This window comes from Oryctolagus cuniculus, chromosome 4 (genome assembly GCF_051225735.1).
Source record: "Oryctolagus cuniculus isolate XC-2025 breed Fujian yellow rabbit chromosome 4, ASM5122573v1, whole genome shotgun sequence".
Lineage (NCBI taxonomy): Eukaryota > Metazoa > Chordata > Mammalia > Lagomorpha > Leporidae > Oryctolagus > Oryctolagus cuniculus.
Genome location: NC_142870.1, coordinates 54,705,266 through 54,726,445, shown reverse-complemented (window position 1 = coordinate 54,726,445; position 21,180 = coordinate 54,705,266). Strand labels below are relative to the sequence as shown.

General features: G+C 41.7%; 1 protein-coding gene across 7 annotated transcripts in view; it reads right to left on the bottom strand.

The window, feature by feature from the left end:
- The window catches only part of TBC1D23 (TBC1 domain family member 23), an 83,998-nt gene that overhangs the window by 40,792 nt on the left and 22,026 nt on the right, over window positions 1-21,180 (bottom strand). For 6 of the 7 annotated variants that reach the window (XR_016233071.1, XR_016233070.1, XM_089331559.1 and 3 more), the window contains exons 3-8: window positions 18,471-18,576; window positions 16,508-16,712; window positions 4,763-4,886; window positions 1,504-1,628; window positions 1,370-1,416; window positions 420-523 (exon numbers count right to left, since the gene is read on the bottom strand). Coding sequence is in view for 5 of the 7 variants with exons in the window: in XM_089331559.1 (XP_089187685.1) it covers window positions 420-523; window positions 1,370-1,416; window positions 1,504-1,628; window positions 4,763-4,886; window positions 16,508-16,712; window positions 18,471-18,576 (711 nt within the window). In the remaining 2 variants the exon portion in view is untranslated. Of the gene's footprint in view, window positions 1-419; window positions 524-1,369; window positions 1,417-1,503; window positions 1,629-4,748; window positions 4,887-16,507; window positions 16,713-18,470; window positions 18,577-21,180 lie in introns of all 7 variants that reach the window. The other variant, XM_089331560.1, reaches the window with a different exon arrangement.

Sequence of the window (21,180 nt, the reverse complement as noted above, 5' to 3'; positions counted from 1 at the left end):
CTTTTAAGGATCTAGGTCTCTTTGGAAATAAGTGACTTTTTTTTTTTTTTAAACAAGACACCTCTGCAACATTAAGGCTGTGCAAGGCTGAACTCATACATATTCTCCAAAGGATTTTTGTAGTACAATTTTTAAAGTCAAGAAAGCACTCATTTAAGAAATATATCTCAGTCAACTTTTTCACAATTAGAAAAAAACTAATAATTAGTACACAGGTAAACTGGTTTCCATTATCTTTTTAAACCTGTCTGTTCTACTAGGGAGATACTCACAATGAAAAAAAAAAATTCATCCAAAATTGGAACATATAAAAAGAGAAGAATGATAAACATGTTTTAAGTGAAGTGGATGTAAGTTAAATAACAAAATAATGTACAAAATGGGAAATACAGAATAGTAGGTCATTCCTTGTCTTTTACCTTCCTAAAAGAGGCTGGTGTTTTACTGCAATAATACTGAGCCAGAGAAAAAAGGTCTTCAATGTCTTCTACATTCAAACTGGATGGTGTATTTTCCAAGAACTCTGAAATATGATTGCAGATATAACACTTAATAAATACTATGTAAATGGAATCTCAACAATAATACATTTTTCAGGCTGTCTATGGAGAAGTGGATACCCCCAAAGGAGCAGAAACTGTTCACATAATTCTCCTTAAGGTGAAGGATGGGATCAGGCAATTAAATCAATTCATCAGCTTTAATCAAAATTTTCTTTCATTCATTAAAAAATTAGATGAAATCTCAGGAGCCGTAAAAATAAAAAAAATTACTAAGAAATAATTCGTCATTTAAGGAACTGTATACTGTTGAGAAAATAAAAGATAAGTCTTTATATTATAATTATACAACATTATCATGTGGATAGTACAAAGTGCCAGGCATTAGAGAAGAAGTAGCTTTCTGTACAGAAGCAAGAGTAGGTGAAGAATCCAAAAGGAGAATCAAAGTTTCGCAATGAAGATGTTGAAGATGTTGGGTAAGCTGTGTGTAAGAAAATAAACTAAGGGATGAGAGAGGAGGACATTCTCGTGAGCACTGAAACCAGATACTACATGGAAAAGAATGAAAAACATGAAATGATGAATAAGAATGGCGAAATCAGGAAAAATGCATGGGGTCTTCCAAAAATTCATGTAAAACATGTACTATGAAAAACTGCATGGATCTTGAAATTTTATGCACAAAATAGTTTTTTTCCACGACCTTTTTAAAGTATTCTCACAACCTTTAAAGGTTTGTTCTGGAGTGTTTAAAGAAGTGGCAATTAAATGGAACCTCAGAACTTTTCTTATAGATGAGGAAGCTGATTTTTAGAGAGATTAACTGAACTGTAATTAATGTCTTCTCTACATTGAATAATACTTACGGATAACTTCTTCTTTGCTGTCTGATTCTTGTGCTAAAATAACTTCTCTGGAAAAGAGAATCAAATTTGAATTAAATATTACCAGAGTACCCTGAGAAAGGAGAGGAAACAAATCTAAGCAACTTGGTACTTACTTTGCATTAACAAGAATTATTAACATTAAGAAATAAATAAAAAATGGATCTGCTTGTTGTAGATATCCATCCCATATTGCCTGAGTGACTTCAATGGAACAGTAACATGCAAAAAGGCTTCCAAGCTGTAATCAGGAAATGAAATGAAAGACATAAACCACTGGAGCTGATTTGCTCTCTTAAAAGTATTAAAGCAAATTAATAAGTAATGTTACATCAAAATATCTACGCCTAATATTTAACATGCATCTTAACGTCAGTGTATGAAATCCAAAGGCAAAACATGTGAATTAAAGGCACAAATGAGCTATTCACTAGATGTGTGACTTATACATATTATTTAAAGCTTCCATTTCTACTTGTGTAGTTAATAACAACAACAATAATAAAAAGGATTACTACTGCCCACTTTTGACCTTTGTTGTAAAAAGAGATAATTAACCTAGACCATCTCAAGTAACTAACACATTTCTCTGTTGTATCATAACTAATATAATTACCTACAGAGTTCTATAAGGTTAACAGGGTAATTATTACTAATTAAGTACACTATTGATTTGACAAGGTGATTGTGATGCTCAAACATAGTAATTTAAGAGCACTTCACAAAATTTTAATGATGATATAAAAACTGTTCCCAAAGCTTACTTGTACATTACTTTAAAAAGATGAGACAATACTCATATCTTTCCATAGTTTTCAGCAGCTCTATGGTTCTGTATTTCAAATCAAGGAGTTATTAATGTATAAGCTTCTCTATAGCCCACTTTTGTTTTAAACTACATGAATTCAGTGCTATGTTTAGATTGCTCAATTTTCATCAGAAAAAAAAAATTCAATGTAAAGGATTAAACTTAAAATGTTTTTAATGGCTAAAGGGACCTAATTAAAACACATTTAGTGCAGAATTTTTACTAAACCACTACCACATATTACTTCCTGTCTCTTATTTTCATTCTCACTAAAGGCCTACAAAGTATATTTTCTTCTCATTTTACTGATGAGGAAGTAGACACATCAAAGAACTCTTTTGAGCACACAGAGTTTTTGAGTGGTAATGCTGGGACCAGAAAAAAGGCTAGAGACTCCATGGCCCATTTAATTGTCATTACACTTGACCCTGAGGCTTTTAAAAAGTACGTAAAGTCATTAATTTTTTTTGTTGTTTGAAAGATTACTACTACAAACACAAACTAGAAGATGTAAATACAAACAGAATAGTAATATATAGCTATCCTTATATTCACCTAGCTAATCTAAAGCTACCATTGCATGGCTCATGGTTATGGGTTCCTTAAGTTTAGGAATTAGTTTTAATTATTTCATCTGATTTTGAAAAAAAATTTCAATTGATCAACATGAATAATAATAATAAGTTGAAGAGAAGCCAGTTGTCTCAGGACTCAGTTTAAACCGCCTTTACCAGAACTGAATACTAATTTAGAGTTCTAGCAACAGAAATGGCATTTCCTAGGCAGAGATACCTCTATTAATTATTAAAAAGGGGTAGAGAAGTAGTTTCATACTTTAACATAAATAACTAGCTGTAGTAGCAATACATGAATATTAGAGAAGGTAGAAAGTTTTAGGTATTTTATTATTTCAACTCAGTGACAAGATCATGGTTAAGAAAGAACCAAAGGACAGGTTCCTTAGGGCATGCATTTGGCACAGTAGTTAAACTGCTACTTTGGATGCCTGTTATCCCAAATCTGAGTGCTGGTGTGAGTGCCAGCCCCTCCACTTCATATCTAGCTTTCACTAAAACACTAGGGAAGGCAGAAAATCATTGTCCAAGTGCTTGGGGTCCTGCCACGCCTGTGGTAGACTCAGATGGAATTTTGGGCTCCTGGCTTTGGCCCAGCCCAGCCCAGCTGTTGCAGGCATTTGGCAAGTGAGCCAGCAGATGGAAAAAATCTGTCTCTCTACCTTTCAAAAAAAAAAAAAATAAAAAAAATAAAAACAAACCAAAAAACAGACTAGGGTACTGAGGTTTGTGATATAATGAGCTCAGAAATGAAACCAGTTAGGATTATCTAACTACCATTTCCTGATTGTTTACTAATTCCATCATCTTCTGAGATAAATAATATTATTATTCCCACTTAACAGTTGAAGAAATCGAAGCTCTGAAATTTAGCGTCAAGATTATATAGTTTATAAGTGGCAGAAATGGGATTCTTTATAAAGAAATGTTACAATACAATCAAAGATTATGTTTATTTTTTAATATATAGTCTTCCAGCACCTGGTTATTATTTGAAAAAGATCTTCAAGTTAACCTAGAAGAGCAATTCTCCCTTAGAAAACACCAAAACTCTTTCCAAGGGTGTCTGTGAGGTCAAAGTTATTTTTGTAATAATTCTTCTAAGACTTAATTTGCCTTTTTCATAATCATTTCCTCAAAATGCACAGAAATTTCCAAAGACAATATGCTCCATCACAGATTAAAATAAAAAAGTAGTTATGAGAATCCACCTGTCTTTGATCTTGCTAAGTATTGTGGAGATTTACAAAAATATAACATAATGCTACTACCCCCACTAACTTTCTTTTTGAAAATATAGTTGTTTTTCACCTAAAAATTGGTTATTTAACAGGAAATAAACATTACTTTTAAATGATCCAATAAATGAACATATAAAACTCTTTAGCTTTATTTTCTAATCAATATAATCCATATAAACAGTAGATAATCAATAAACTAAGAGTATAAGGGGTCCAGAGAATAAAAGGATTGAGAATTACTGACCTAGAATAAGACTTCTCGCTGAAAACAATATAGAAGGACACAGCACTGAACTGTACTTGATATTCTAACCATTTGATAACCTTAAGTAATTTCCCTTATGATTGGATGTCAATTCTTTGTGCACACCATTAACAATTTAAACATACAGTTTTGAATTGAAGTGATATATAGTATATTTACATATTATATGCATGTGTTTAAATATGTAGATAGATCAATATAAAGCACATATGTATAAATTAACATATCATGTATTTGTACACTAAATATCTATTAGTTATATGCCCACATATAAGTAAAACAAAAGGCTTAACTTTCTATCAAATAATCTGAACTAACATTAAGTAAAGAGTAAAAAAAGTCATTTTAAAATGCCAATAGTTTTACTCCTTTGATTTTAATAATAATGGTCTTTTCTTTCTCTTTCTTGGAATTAAAAAAACCCACCTAACTATAGTTTTATATAAATCTATTTTTCATTAAATGTTCCTACTTTCACTTTATTACCCAGTTGAGTGCATAGGAGTCTGGAGTAATTTTCTTTGTATCAAGAAGAGAACAAAGCTCAGGCTCATGGTATTGGATGAGTAATCGGAAGAGGTGAAATGGTCTCCCTTTCAGGGAACAGTCCCTAGAAGACAAGAGAAGCAAAGTTCTTTGCATTGACAGTTCAGAAAATTTAACATCAATAGTCAATCCTCCAATATTCAACTCCTTCTTTTTCCTGACACCATAACACCTGAACACCATAGTATTTACAACAGGCCTACTTGACAGAATCAGGAAGAGCTCTCCTGCTAATACCTTTCAAACTTCATTAAAGTTTTTAGAAACAGTAAGTCTAGGCATAATGGATTAAGCCACCGCCTGCAATGTCGGCATCCCTAATAGGTACTGGTTTGAGTCCCATCTTCTCCACTTCTGATCCAGCTTCCTGTTAATGGCCTGGGAAAGCAGCAGAAGATGGCTCAAAGTGCTTGGGGCCCTGTACTCATGTGGGAGACCCTGATGAAGCTCCTAGCTTCAGTCTGGCCCAGCCCCAGCCGTTGCAGCCATTTGGGGAGTGAATCAGCAGATGGAAGATTTCTCTTTCTCTCTCTCTCTCTCTCAACTCTGCCTTTCAAATAAATAAAATAAATCTAAAACAACAAAAAGGAAAGAAATAGTAGGCCCACAGCCACTTTGGGGAGATTCTCTCCAAGTCAGCACTCAAGCAAGAAGACTATAGGGATCACTGAAAATAGCACTTAGGTTATTTTGATAAGTTTGGGAGCCCCAAAGGAGATATGGAGAATCTGGAAGAAGTTCAGACACCTTGTTCCCTGCCAACTAAGAGCTTCAGCTCCAAAATTTACATACTCAGAAATGTCCTTTAGCAAAGGTACAAGTCTGAAATGGCTACAGATTAACATTTCAGGATAGTATTCTAGAGCATTAAAAGCTAAGTGGCCTGGGTACTAGGCGCTGACAGTGAGTTTCAGAAGGTGCCAAATATTTTTCTTGTTCAATTACTGTTCCACTCAAAGTTATTGTGACAGAAAAATGAGAAAGCTGAATGTGAACACTGTTTTAAAGTAAAAGGTGCGAAATCTATATTATACCATTTCTACTATCACAATGCTTCTTGTTAAACAGAAATCACACTGCAAGAGACTTCAAAAGTAGAAATTATTTAAAAAACAGAAATAATTATAAGAGGCCTAATGATACACTCTAGGCCAAGGATTTCCCATAGTTTCTAGCCATTACCTCAGGAAGCATCTCAGTCTGTACAGATTTAAGAAAACTCCTCTGCTAAGACAATGGTAGCCACTCAAACCCCTGATCCAAAAGGTGCTGCCCGTAAACCATGGTACCTAGGCACCTGAACCCAAAGAAGACACCCCCTGCAGCAGGTCCAGGTCTGGTCCACGCACCAGGCTCAACCCTCAGGAAGCACAGTTGCTTCCTCCTTCCAATGCTCAGTCTGACCCTGAACTCCTTATCTTCTAACTTCCGCATTAAGTAGCACTCTTTGAAAATCTTTTGTGACTAGAGGATTTGTTAGATACTACTGTATTCACATGAATTCATTTTAGTGTGTCCATGTTTACAGTACCTCAAAACAGAATTGACTTATCTCACTGAAAAAGTGTCTCTCAAAATATAACTGATTTTTGGTTGTCTCATATTAATGAATATAGAAAGATACTTTTTAACCACTATAGTTAAAGAAGCAAGTGAGGATGTTTGGCATAGAAGGTAAGTTACCACTTGGGACATCTACATCCCACACTGGAGTCTCTTAGTTCAAATCTCAGCTCTCCTCCCAATTCTAACTTCCTGCTAAAATGTACCCTAAGAGGCAGCAGGTGATGGCTCAAGTGCTTGAGTCCTGCCATTCCACATGGGAGACACAGACTGAGTTCCTGGCTCCTGACTACACCCCAGCAGAGCCCCAGTTGCTGTGAGCATTTGGGAAATGACTTAGTGGATGGGAGATCTATGTGTCTCTGTCTCACTGCCTGTCAAATACATAAAACAAATTTTAAAAAGACAAAAAGCACTGCAAGCACAGCACTCCCAGAGTCTGACTGGCTAAAGTGTGGTGTTACTGTGAACAAGGTGATGACTAAATAATCTTCATCTGGACCAGCAGGCTTCACTAATTACTCCATTCAGCTTTTGTTCTGGGATGCATTCTACTGGTCACAAGGGAACAAAGCAAGTGTATCTAATGGATCAGCAAAACTGTATAATAGCTCAAGGCACACGTCAGCCCAATAAGTCAGTTTTTATGGAAGAAATAACATGTGCCAGACTCTGAAATAAGCACTTTACAAACTAATTTCATATTGTCATCACAAACAATCCTATGAATTGTATACTCATTTTACAGACAAGAAAACTGAGGTTTAATTGAGGTCAAATAGCTCACCAAAGGTTACACAACTAAACAAATGGAATTAAGACTTGCACTCATTGGGGCCGGTGCTGTGGCGCAGTGGGTTAACGCCTTGGCCTGAAGTGCCGGCATCCCATATGGGCTCCAGTTCTAGTTCTGGCTGCTCCACTTCTGATCCAGCTCTCTACTATGGCCTGGGAAAGCAGTAGAAGATGGCCCAAGTCCTTGGGCCTCTGCACCCACGTGGGAGACCAGGAAGAAGCTCCTGGTTCCTGGCTTCGGATCGGCGCAGCTCCAGCCATTGCAGCCATTTGGGGAATGGACCAGCAGATGGAAGAACTCTCTCTTTCTGCCTCTCCTCTCACTCTGTGTAACTCTGACTTTCAAATAAACAAATCTTAAAAAAAAAAAAAAAAAGTCTTGCACACTGGAAACACAATGAAATCATTATGCTATGCTACTGTTACATATATAAAATCTGATACTACAGTAAGAGGCATTTTGAGGGAGGGCATGTGGTTTAGTGCTTAAATTGCTGCTTGGAATGCCCGCATTCAATATCGAAGTGTCTGGGCTGGCGCCACGGCTCACTTGGCTAATCCTCCGCCTGTGGCGCCGGCACCCTGGGTTCTAGTCCCAGTTAGGGCACCAGATTCTGTCCCGGTTGCTCCTCTTCCAGTCCAGCTCTCTGCTATGGCCCGGGAAGGCAGTGGAGGATGGCCCAAGTGCTTGGGCTCTGCACCCACATGGGAGACCAGGAAGAAGCACCTGGCTCCTGGCTTCAGATCAGCACAGCACCAGCGATGGTGGCCATTTGGGGGGATGGGGTAAACCAACGGAAGGAAGACCTTTCTCTCTGTTTCTCACTGTCTAACTCTGCCTGTCCAAAAAAAAAAAAAAAAAAAAAAAAAATCAAAGTGTCTGGTTTGAGTCCCAGCTCTACCGCTTCTCACCCAGCTTCCTACTGACACATACTCTGGGAGGCAGCAGATAAAGGCTCAGGCAGTGGGCTCCTACTACCCACGTGGGAGACCCATAGAGCTGTTATGGGTATTTGGTTAGTCAACCAGGTGATGGAAGGTCTCTGTCTTTCAAATAAAATGAAAATAATTAATAAAAATTGTTTTAAAAGGTGGTATTTTAGGGGCTAGTGTTGTGGCACAGAGGGTAAAGCCACAGCCTGCAGTGCCGGCATCCCATATGACAGCTGGTTCAAGTTCCGGCTGCTCCACTTCTGATAAAGCTTTCTGTTTGGCCTGAGAAAGCAGTGGAAGATGGCCCAAGTACTTGGGCCCCTGCACCTGTGTAGAAAACCTGGAAGAAGCTCCTGCTCTGCTCCAGATCAGCGCAGTTCCAGCCACTACGGCCACCTGAGGAGTGAATCAGCCATGGAAGACATCTCTTTCTCTCTCTTTCTCTCCCACCCTCCCTCTCTGCCTCTGGGTTTCTGTAACTCTGCCTTTCAAATAAATAAATAAATCTTTAAAAAAAAATAAATGGGAGGAGCAGGTGTTTTGTTAAAAAAAAAGTGCTATTTTGGTAAGAGTACTATCTATTAAAAACCAAACTGCAAAGAAGATGAAATGAGATAAAAGGGTTTCATGTAAAAAAGTTAATGAAATGAATGTCCCTGTTTTATTATTAAATAATTGCTAAAGGGGGGAGACAGCTGTGGCATAATGGGTAAAGCCACCACCTGCAGTGCCGGCATCCCATATGGGCAATGGTTCCCAGCTGCTGTACTTCTGATCCAGCTCTCTGTTATTGCCTGGGAAAGCAGAAGATGGCCCAAGTCCTTGGGCCCCTGCACCCACATAGGAGACCCAGAAAAAGTTCCAGGCACCTTGCTTCAGATTGGCTCAGTTCTGGCCATTGCAGCCATTAGAGAGTGAACCAGTGGATGGAAGACTTCCCTCTCTCTCTCTCTCTCTCTGCAACTTTGCCTTTCAAATAAATAAATAAATAAATCTTAAAAAAAAAAAAAACACTGCTAAAGAAAGTTTTAAGATACTATTCAGGCTTACATACAGAAATCTACCAACAACAGATGCTGGCGAGGATGTGGGGAAAAAGGGACACTAACCCGCTGTTGGTAGGAATGCAAACTGGTAAAGCAACTATGGAAGTCAGTCCGGAGATTGCTCAGAAACCTGAATATAACGCTACCGTTCGATCCAGCCATCCCACTCCTTGGAATTTACCCAAAGGAAATTAAATTGGCAAATATAAGAGCTGTTTGCAACTCAATGTTTACTGCAGCTCAATTCACAATAGCTAAGACATGGAATCAATCTAAATGCCCATCAACAGTAGACTGAATAAAGAAATTATGGGATATGTACTCTATAGAATACTATACAGCAGTAAAAAAAAAAAATGAAATCCGGTCATTTGCAACAAAATGGAGGAATCTGGAAAACATCATGCTGAGTGAAATAAGCCAGTCCCAAAGGGACAAATATCCTATGTTCTCCCTGATCAGTGACAACTAACTGAGCACCTAAAAGGAAACCTGTTGAAGTGAAATGGACACTATGAGAAACAATGACTTGATCAGCCCTTGTCCTGACTGCTGATGACCTTAATACTTTATCCCTTTTAGTATTTTTTTGTTCTACTTAATACCATTGGTTGAACTCTTTAATTAACACACAATTATCTTAGGTGTTTAAATGTAACTGAAAAGTGATCCCCATTAAATATAAGAGTTGGAATAAGAGAGGAGATGTACAGTTCAGCACATGCTCAATCGGACTTACCCCTAATGGTAGAGTTAGAAACGTGTCAGGGGATTCCAATTCAATCCCATCAAAGTGGCATGTACCAATGCCATTTCACTAGTCAAAATGATCAGTTTCAGATCATAATTGATCATAAAGATAGGATTAAGTGTCAAAGGGATCACATAAATAAGACTAGTGTCTGCTAATACTATCTGATAGAATTAAAAAGGAGAGAATGATCCAACATGGGAAGCAGGATACACACCAGACTCATAGAATGGCAGATGTCCTAAGCAGCACTAGCACTCTGGCCTCAGAATCAGCCCTTAAGGCATTCGGATCTGGCTAAAAAGCCAATGAACGTATTTCAGGCATGAAAAGCCAAGATACTGTGGCAAAAAAAAAAAAAAAAAAACAAAAAACAAAACAAAAAACACCCTAAGTGAAAGTTCTCTGTGAGTGAGATCCCAGTAGAAAGAACAGGCCATTAAAGGAGGAGGTACCTTTCTCTGAAGGGAGGATGTGGGGAGCAATCCGGACTGGACTGAGTTACTGGAATTAGGACTTATTCTATGCATCTGCTCTCCCACAATATGGCACTGGGAGAGAAGTAAACAGCTTCCGCACAGCTGCCTCCAGTTCAACTAATAAACTGTAGGACTTGCTCCTGATTGGAGGAGAGCAGCGTACTCGGCGTGTGGGCAGCCGAGTTAGGATTGGCGGAGGAGGACTATAAAGGAGGAGAGAGACGGCATGCACCAGGAACATCTATGGGGAACATCTAAGGGGAACATCTAAGGGAACCCGTGCAGCCCCCGAGAAGAGCCGGCCGGCGGTGTGCCGCTCCCCTGCGGAAGTGGGGAAAGCGGCCAGGGGGACCTGCCCTTCCACGGAGGTGGAAGGGATAGTAGCCAACCCGGGAAGAACCAGCAGTAAACCCGGGGAGGGCCGAGCAGATGATAGAACAGCGCAGGGTCCTGTGTTGCTCCTCCACGAAGATGGGGAGCGACATAATGGTGCCGTGACTCGGATATGAAGCCTAGGCAGCGTTTAGTGTTGCTCCTCCACGAAGAGGGGGAGCGACATAATGGTGCCGTGACTCGGATATGAAGCCTAGGCAGGGCTTAGTGTTGCTCCTCCACGAAGAGGGGGAGCGACATAATGGTGCCGTGACTCGGATAGGAAACCTAGCTCGGATAGGAAACCTAGCTCGGATAGGAAACCTAGGACGGATAGGAAACTTAGGAGGGAAGAAATGACTCGGATTAGGAAACCTAGGTCGGATAGCAAACTTAAGAGGGAAGAAACGGGAAGAACTGGGAAAATACCGGAGAGAGAGACTAGCAAACAGCCTAGGGAAAAGCCGGACGAAAAGGGTGCCGGAAGAAGCTATTGAAAGCCTAGGCATAGACTCAGATACGGACTATGGACTACAGGGGGAAGCTGGGAGAAATCTCTAAGGTCAAAAGCGAAAGTGAAAGCTAGAACAAACAGACTCGGACGCGGACTGTGGGGAGAGGCCAGGAGAAATGAGGGAGGAATATTGTTGGAAGAAAACTTAGGGAAACATACCGGGTAGAGAAAAATGTTAGGGAAATTGAAGCCGCGGGGGGCAGGCCGAGGCGGATACGAAAGCCACTTTGGGGTTCTCAAGTTAGCCCGGGAATAGGGGGCGAAAAGTTGAAACCAGAAGCTGAAACGTAAGCCAGATTGGGATCCGTCTGATTAGCCCGGGGAGCAAAGGACGGGAAGCCAAACCGTGGGGCGGAGACGTATGCTGGGTTGAATTCGCCAGGCTAGCCCGGGGAACTTAGATTGAATGCTAGTGGCGGACACGTAAGCTACGCTGTGTTACTCGTGGAAGCCGCCGCGTGCAGAGAGAGCACGGGGCGTGAATAGATAGGGAACGGGGCTGGCGCGAGGCCGTGGTGCAGACGCGAAGGGTGTGGAGACCGCGGAGCGCGCGAAGCCAAGCCGCGCAAAGCCGGGAAGCTGCGCAGATGAGAGAGGCGCGGGCTGAAGCGGCTCAGCCGGGAAGCCGCCGAGAAGTAGCCTCGGGGCGGGCAGCGGGAAGCTGCGGGGATAAGAGAAACAGAAGTTTAGAAGTAAGATGAGAGAAATAGGAATGCTGGAAGATAGAAGTAAAATGGGAGAAATAGGAATGCCCGGAGATAGAGAAATAGAGAAATAGAAAGGCCTCCCTACAACACTGCACTGTGAGAGCTTGGATTCGGTCTGCCTGATTAAGTGAGGCGATGAGCACGATGAGCACCTGCGGCGGCTAGCAGCTTACGCGCCGCAGGTCACCGAAGACAGGCATGAATTAACATCAGTAAGGCCTCCCCACAAAAAGGCAATGAGAAGGCTTGGATTCGGTTTGCCTGATAGGGCTTGTAAGCCCCTGCAGGCTCGACCAGAGCATGCGCTGCAGGGCACCGAACACAGGCATGCATCGGCGCCTAAAAACCTCCTCACAACATGGCGAAGAGAGGACCCGGATTCGGTTTGCCTGATTGATAGGACTTGTAAGAGCCTGTGGCAACTCTAGCAAGTAGAGCAGAGTGTGTGCCGCGGGACACCGAAGACAGGCGCGTATCAACGCCAAAAAATAAAAAGAAAGGGGGATCTGTGGGGAGCAATCCGGACTGGACTGAGTTACTGGAATTAGGACTTATTCTATGCATCTGCTCTCCCACAATATGGCGCTGGGAGAGAAGTAAACAGCTTCCGCACAGCTGCCTCCAGTTCAACTAATAAACTGTAGGACTTGCTCCTGATTGGAGGAGAGCAGCGTACTCGGCGTGTGGGCAGCCGAGTTAGGATTGGCGGAGGAGGACTATAAAGGAGGAGAGAGACGGCATGCACCAGGAACATCTATGGGGAACATCTAAGGGGAACATCTGAAGGAACGCCTGTGCAGCCCCCAGAAAGCCGGCCGGCGGTGTGCCGCTCCCCTGCGGAAGTGGGGAATGCGGCCAGGGGGAACTGCCCTTCCACGGAGGTGGAAGGGATAGTAGCCAACCCGGGAAGAACCAGCAGCAAACCCGGGGAGGGCCGAGCAGACGAAAGAACAGCGCAGGGTCCTGTGTCGTTCCTCCACGAAGAGGGGGAGCGACATAATGGTGCCGTGACTCGGATATGAAGCCTAGGCAGGGCTTAGTGTTGCTCCTCCACGAAGAGGGGGAGCGACAGGAGGAGAACTTCCACTTTGACTATGGCCTTGTCTAAATAAGATCGAACTCAAGAGGCTTCCATAGCCTTGGCAACTCATGACAAGAGCCTAGGGTGATTACTGACGCCATAAACTAGAGTGTCAATTGTTAAAACAACAACAGGAGTCACTGTGCACTTACTCCCCATGTAGGATCTCTGTCCTTAATGTGTTGTACTATGTGAATTAATGGTATAACTAGTACTCAAACAGTACTTTATACTCTGTGTTCCTGTGTGGGTGCAAACTGTTGAAATCTTTACTTAGTATATACTAAGTTGATTTTCCGTATTTAAAGATAATTGAAAATGAATTTTGATGTGAATGGGATGGGAGAGGGAGTGGGAGATGGGATGGTTGCGGGGTGGGAGGGAGGTTATTGGGGGGAAAAGCTGCTTTAATCCAAAAGCTGTACTTTGGAAATTTATATTTATTGAATAAAAGTTTAAAAAAAGATACTATTCAAGGGGGCACTATGGCATAGGAGGTTATGCCTTTGCCTGTGATGCCAATATCCAAAATGGGTGCTAGTTTGAAACTCATTTGCTCCAATTCTGATCCAGCTCCTTGACCAGCTCCTTGATAATGTACCTGGAGGAGTAGCAGAAGACGGCCCAAACGCTTAGGCCCCTGCACCCACATGGGAGACCTGAAAAAAATTCTAGGCTCCTGGTTTTGACCTGGACCAGCCCTAGCCATTGCAGCCATTTGGGGAGTGAACCAGCAGATGGAAGATCTCTTTCCCTCTTTCTCTCCTATTCTCTATCTCAGCCTTTCAAATGAAAAAAAAAAATATAAGGGAGAATAAAAAAAATAATTTGTATAAATCTAAAATCTGAAGTCAACACCAGGATTTGGTATGACACTCAATCTACCACTTTTTGATACTAGAGATGTGTTTTTAGAGAGGGACCAGGTTGGGTATTCAGGTGCCCAGAGACAGCACTAGATTCCCATTGGCAAGATAACCTCCTCCTTGGTCTGAACACATTCTACATCATGTAAATGCAAGACAATAGAATGCTAATATAGAACTCAGAAACAGAGAGTGAGTAGGGGACATAAACAGTAGGAACAACTGCCTAGTTTGTGGTCTCATATTGTGAAATAGTAGGGCATTTCTGGGATTCAGCCATTGCTGCAGCATCTGTTCATTTAGTAGTTGTATAATGCAAAGTTACTATCAACTGCAAGGTGGTATGCTGATAGAATTCTACTTATCTTACATCCCAATATGGAGGAAAAAGGTATTTTAAAATGAATTTCTTCTACAGCATTCTGTGTTCTTGCCAGGGGTAGTAATAATAACTTGAGTTGGAGTTCTGTGTAATGTGCAGAACTCACAGAGGCAGTAGCTGGAGGAATCTGACAAGACAGTATGGTATTCAAGCAATGTAAAAACCTTTTTCTATACTCCCAACTGCCATTGTCAGCACTGTCTAGAGAAAAGGTGGGACATCATGTCATTTGCTATTGTTAGCTCTATTACAGTTTGAGAAGTGGGAGAAGTGATAAAATACCAGTATAGGGGCTGGCATTGTGGTGTGGTGAGCAAGGCTGTTGCATGAACACTGGCAGCCCTCATAGGTGCTGGTTCATGTCCCGGCTGCTCCACTTCCAATCCAGCTCCCTAGCCTGGGAAAGCAGCAGAGGATGGTCCAAATGTTTGGGCCTCTGCCACCCAAGTGGGAGATCAGGTAAAGTTCTTGGCTTTGGCCTGGCCCAGTGCTGGCCACTGCACCTATCTTGGGAAAGAACCAGCAGATGGACGATCTCTCTCTCTCTCTGATGGACAAATAAAATGTGGTATATGAATACAATAATTGGCAAAAAAAAAAAAAAAAAAAGTCTAGCTTCTTTTTCTTTTCTTTCTTTCTTTCTTTTTTTTTTTTTTTTTTTTTTGACAAGCAGAGTGGACAGTGAGATAGAGAGACAGAGAGAAAGGTCTTCCTTTTTCCGTTGGTTCACCCCATAATGGCTGCTGCGGCCGCGCGTTGCGACCGGCGCATCACACTGATCCAAAGGCAGGAGCCAGGTGCCTATCCTGGTCTCCCATGGGGTGCAGGGCCCAAGCACTTGGGCCATCTTCCACTGCACTCCTGGGCCACAGCAGAGAGCTGGACTGGAAGAGGAGCAACCAGGACAGAATCCGGTGCCTTGACCAGGATTAGAACCCGGGGTGCCGGCACCGCAGGAGGAGGATTAGCCCATTGAGCCGCGGTGCCGGCCTAAAATTCTTTTCCACAGCAGTGGAAATTATAATTCTTTCTGGCTTCATGAGTACACCTTCCTACCATGATCTCCACCCACAACTACCTATATATCTGTCTGGTCTCAACTAAAGCATCACTATCCCAGATAATCCATCCATGACCTCCAGGGTAAACTAGGTCACCACTACTCCACAGCGCTAGCCCCCACAATCAATTTTAGAACATTTTCATCACCCTACAAAGAAGTATTTATTTTCCTCCCAACACTCTTTGGCAACCATTAATCTACTTTCTGTTTCTATAGATCTACCTGTCTGGGCATTTCATATAAATGGTGCCATATAATATGTGATTTTTTGTGACTTTCATTTTACTTATCATGTTTTCACGATTCATCTATATTGTCACATATATCAATATTTCACCACCCATTATATATTCTCATAGCATTCCAAATATCATCTTCCTAATACTCAGTACACTTCAATTAACTTCTTCAATGTCTATATTTCTAGGACCACATTCCAACCTGTAACCCCTGCACCTCAAATAAGACCGCATTACAAAAATCTTTTCACTTAAACACAGTAATGTTATTTTTATTTTATAGGAAAAGAAATTGAAATAGATACCATCAGGGCCCGCGCCGAGGCTCACTAGGCTAATCTTCCGCCTTGCGGTGCCGGCACACCGGGTTCTCGTCCCGGTCAGGGCGCCGGATTCTGTCCCGGTTGCCCCTCTTCCAGGCCAGCTCTCTGCTGTGGCCCGGGAGTGCAGTGGAGGATGGCCCAAGTGCTTGGGCCCTGCACCCAATGGAGACCAGGATAAGTACCTGGCTCCTGCCATCAGATCAGCGCGGTGCGCCAGCCGCAGCACACCAGCCATTGGAGGGTGAACCAACGGCAAAAGGAAGACCTTTCTCTCTGTCTCTCTCTCTCACTGACTACTCTGCCTGTCAAAAAAATTAAAAAAATTAAAAAAAGAAATAGATACCATCAAATAAACCTGAAGAATTATGCTACATACATAAACTCTAGAAGCACAAATCATTAACTAAAGAATCTGTTAAAAAATGTTAACAATCATGAAAATATTCAAATCTCTACTTTCACCAAAGAATTATTTGAATCTTACACCTTATCATCAAAGTAAATCTACAACTTTAGTTCAAGGCACACTAAATCTTTATCCATTTTTAAAAACTATTAGAAAAAACTTTACCTGGGAATGTACTTATTCATGATAGCATAAAAGCAGTTGTATAAATCACTGCGTGGCAGTTGAAGATGCACCAGTGGTCTCAGCAGATGTATCCAGCTGAGGGATGTGCTATATTTAATGTTACGTGATTTACAATAAAAGGTAATTACAGATTCAATATCCAAAAGTAAATCTGCTGCCTTTTCCTCTGGCACTGAAAGCTGATCTAGAAAATAAATGTCAACATAATGTTATTCAAGTTATTGGACCTACTCTTTATTTACAAACATAAACCCTGTTAATGCATTTAGAGCATGACAAAGTAAAACCACCTAAAAGCATTTTTTCCCATGCTTACAGTAATCATTGGTTCACATATCCAAAACCCAAAGAAACAAAATAGGCAAAGTTCTTTGTAATATTTTTGTTTTTAACTTTAAGCAAGATAGCATTCTAAAGAAAACTAACAGTAACAATCAGTTTCATATAAGTATGTGTTTTCCTATCTGGTCTCTTAAGACAATATTCACTAACACTTAATAATACTTGATGTACAGCATTAAATATAGTAATGGCCAGTGTAAAGTAGAGGGGTATGCAAAAATAGGTATAACCTATATACCTGGAAAGCAAAAATGTGCTTTCTAGACAGATTATCATCTACCCTATGATGGGCAGCTGCCACTATAGCTTTACTAAAGCGGAGAGAAAGGGATTCATTCACCAAATTCCCTTTCTTTTGCTCATTTTAGCAGCAGTGTTTCTATTGTGTCAATAATTTAACTAAAATATGATGGAAAGAAAAGTAAAAACACACCAATAGACTACAGATAGATTTTAAAAAGAGAAGTATGAACTAACTAGTCTATATTGTAAATTAAAATTTACTTCATGGGGGTGATTAGAAACCTATTAACCCATGATTTATAGCACTGTTTCTATAGCAGATTATGATTCAGAGTTACAGAAAAACTAATGAAACAAACTCTCCTTTGAGGATTGTATATAATCATACAATTAATTAATTATACAAAAGCCAGGTTTAAGACTACAACAAAATGTACATGAAAATCACAGAATGTAAAAGTAGCAGTAAAGGGGCTGGTGTTGTGGCATAGAAGGTTAAGCCTTCGCCTTCAGTGTTGGCATCCCATATGGGTTCGAGTCCTGGCTGCTCCACTTCTGATCCAGCTCCCTGCTAATGGCTTGGGAAAGCAATGGAAGATGGCCCAAGTCCTTGGGCCCCTGCACCCACGTGGGTAGCCTGGAAGAAGCTTCAGGCTCCTTGCTTCAACTGGCTCAGCTCTGGCCATTGCATCCATTGAGGAGTGAATCAGTGGATGGACGACCTCCCTTTCTCTCTCTCTGCCTCTGCTTCTCTGAAACTCTGCCTTTCAGATAAAAAAAAAAAAAAGCAAAAAAAAACCAAAAAAAAAAAAACTTAAAAAAAAGCAGTAAAAACTAGAACTTTCTTAAAATTATTAAACTTGATTTCAAAAAGAATTTAAATGTAAAGTTCTAAAACTATAAGGTCTTTACAAATTTTAACAAGATAATCACTCTACTCAGAAATTATTTCCAAAAATTTTTGCTGTTTAAAAGTAATGATTGGCCGGCGCTGCAGCTCAGTAGGCTAATCCTCCGCCTGCGGTGCCAGCACACCGGGTTCTAGTCCGGTCGGGGAACCGGATTCTGTCCCGGTTGCCCCTCTTCTGGGCCAGCTCTCTGCTATGGCCCAGGAGTGCAGTGGAGGATGGCCCAACTGCTTGGGCCCTGCACCCGCATAGGAGACCAGGATAAGTACCTGGCTCCTGGCTTCAGATCAGCGCGGTGCGCCGGCCACAGCGCGCTGGCCACAGCAGCCACTGGAGGGTGAACCAACAGTAAAGGAAGACCTTTCTCTCTGTCTCTTTCTTTCTCACTGTCCACTCTGCCTGTCAAAAAAATAAAATAAAATAAAAAATAAAGTAATTATTAAACTTACCAATAAACTCCAGGCAATCTTTATGAATAGTATTCTGTTCTGGCAGATCTAAAATACCATCCCATGATGCCAAACTGTCACCTTTTCCTGCAACATTCAGAGCAATCTGGAAGAAAGATTTTTTTAAAAAAAACAACTTGTTCCATATATTATCTCTCATTCTTAGGAAATATACTACAATAGTGAAAGGCCTGAATTTAGGACTAACAACAAAGATCACAAAGAACCCAATGATCAGCACTTGGTCTCATTAAAATAAACGAACAAAGGAGGTGGTTATTGGTGCAGCAATTAAGATGCCATTTGGATGCCAGGATTCTTTATCAGAGCATATAGGTTTGAGTACTGGCTCTGCTTCTGATTCTAGCTACTTGTTAAGCACACCTTGGCAGGCAGCAGGTGATAGTTCAAGTACTTGGGTCCCTGCCACCCACATGGTAGACCCAGACTGAAACTATTGTAGGCATTTGGGGAATGAACCAGTAGATGGAAGACCTCTGCTTTTGTCTCTCTGCCTTTCAGGCAAATAAATTAAAAAAAAAAAAAAAAAATGAACACAATCAGGCTGGCAATGTAGTATAGCAGGGTAAGCCACTGCCTACAATGCCAGCAACCACTGGTTTGAGTCTCGGCTACTCTACTTTTTTTTTTTTGACAGGCAGAGTTAGACATTGAGAGAGACAGAGACAGAGAGAAAGGTCTTCCTTCCATTGGTTCACCCCCCAAATAGCTGCTAAGGCTGGAGCACTGTGCCGATCCAAAGCCAGGAGCCAGGTGCTTCCTCCTGGTCTCCCATGCGGGTGCAGGGCCCAAGGACTTGGGCCATCCTCCACTGCATTCCCTGGCCACAGCAGAGAGCTGGCCTGGAAGAGGGGCAACCGGGACAGAATCCAGCGCCCCGACCGGGACTAGAATCCAGTGTGCCGGCACTGCAAGGCAGAGGATTAGCCTACTGAGCCGTGGCGCCGGCCCTCTTTTTTTTTTTTTTTTTAAGATTTATTTATTTATTTGAAAGACAGAGTTACATAGAGGCAGAGGCAGAGAGAGAGGTCTTCCAGCTGCTGGTTCACTCCCCAGAGGGCCACAACGGCCAGAATTGCGCCAATCCAAAGCCAGGAGCCAGGAGCTTCCTCCTAATCTCCCAATAAGGGTGCAGGGGTCTAAGCACTTGGGCCCCTGCCATCCATGTGGGAGACCTGGGAGTTCCTGGCTCCTGGCTTTGGCCTGGCCCAGCCCCAACCATTGAGGTCATCTGGGGAGTGAACCAGTGGGTAGAAGGTATCTCTCATTCTCCATCTCTCTCTCTCTGTATAACTTTGCTTTTCAAATTAATAAATCTTTGAAAAATAACCCTGCTATGTTAGATTTTAATTTATGTTAAGTGAATAAAATTATACAAAATAATTATACATTAATTATATATTCATATATTTAATTTTATTTCAAGCAATCACCTTTTTTTCAAATTTAAAATCATAGAAAGTGACATATTTTGGATTAATCAAACGATTGCATTTTATTTGAGACAAGGAGAGAGATCTTCCATCTGCTGACTCACTCCCCAAATGGCCGTGACGACTAGGGTTGGAACAGACCAAAGCTAGGAGTCAGGAACTCCATTCAGGTCTCCCACAAAGGTAGCAGGGACCCAATTACTTAATCCATTGCCTGCTGCCTCCCAGGATGCACATTAGCAGGAAGCTGGATGGGAAATGGAGTAACCAACATTTGAACAAGGTGCTCTGATATATGTGTAGGAATCCCAAGCTGTGATTTAAACAGCTGCACCAAATACCTGTCTCTAGAATATTATATTAAAAATGAAAAGTATAACTGTGCCATGTACCAATAAAAATTATACAGAAGAAGGGCCAGTGACATGGTGCAGCAGGTCAAGTGCTGCTTACAATGCCAGCACCCCATACTGAAGTGCTGGTTCAAAGCCCAGTCACTCTGCTTCTGATCTAGTTTTCTGCTTATAGGCATGGGAAGGCAGTGGAAAACAGCCCAAGGACTTGGGCCCCTGCCACCCACATGGGAAGGTAGGATGAAGTTCCCCAGCTCCTGGCTTTAGCCGCAGACCTGGCTGTTGCAGCCATTTGGGGAATGAACAAGCAAGTGGAATATCTGCCTTTTGCCTCTCTCTCTGTTGTCCTGCTCTTCAACAAACAAACAAATAAATAAATCTTAAAAAAAAAAACCATTATTATACAGAAGAATAACGAACTGAGAAATTTTCTTGCCATTTGTAAGGTTTTTTTTAATTAATTAATTTATTTATTTATTTTGGCAGGCAGAAAGGACAGTGAGAGAGAGAGACAGAGAAAGGTCTTCCTTTTGCCGTTGGTTCACCCTCCAATGGCCGCCGCAGCCGGTGCGCTGCAGCCGGCACACTGCGCTGATCTGATGGCAGGAGCCAGGTACTTATCCTGGACTCCCATGGGGTGCAGGGCCCAAGGACTTGGGCCATCCTGCACTGCAGTCCCTGGCCACAGCAGAGAGCTGGCCTGGAAGAGGGGCAACCAGGACAGAATCCGGCACCCCAACCGGGACTAGAACCCGGTGTGCCGGCGCTGCAAGGCGGAGGATTAGCCTAGTGAGCTGCGGCGCTGGCCCATTTGTAAGGTTTTTTTAAAAGTATATTAAAAAATGCTACAATAATGAAAAGAAGTTTAAGGGACATATCAACTAAATACAAGGGAGGGCCTTC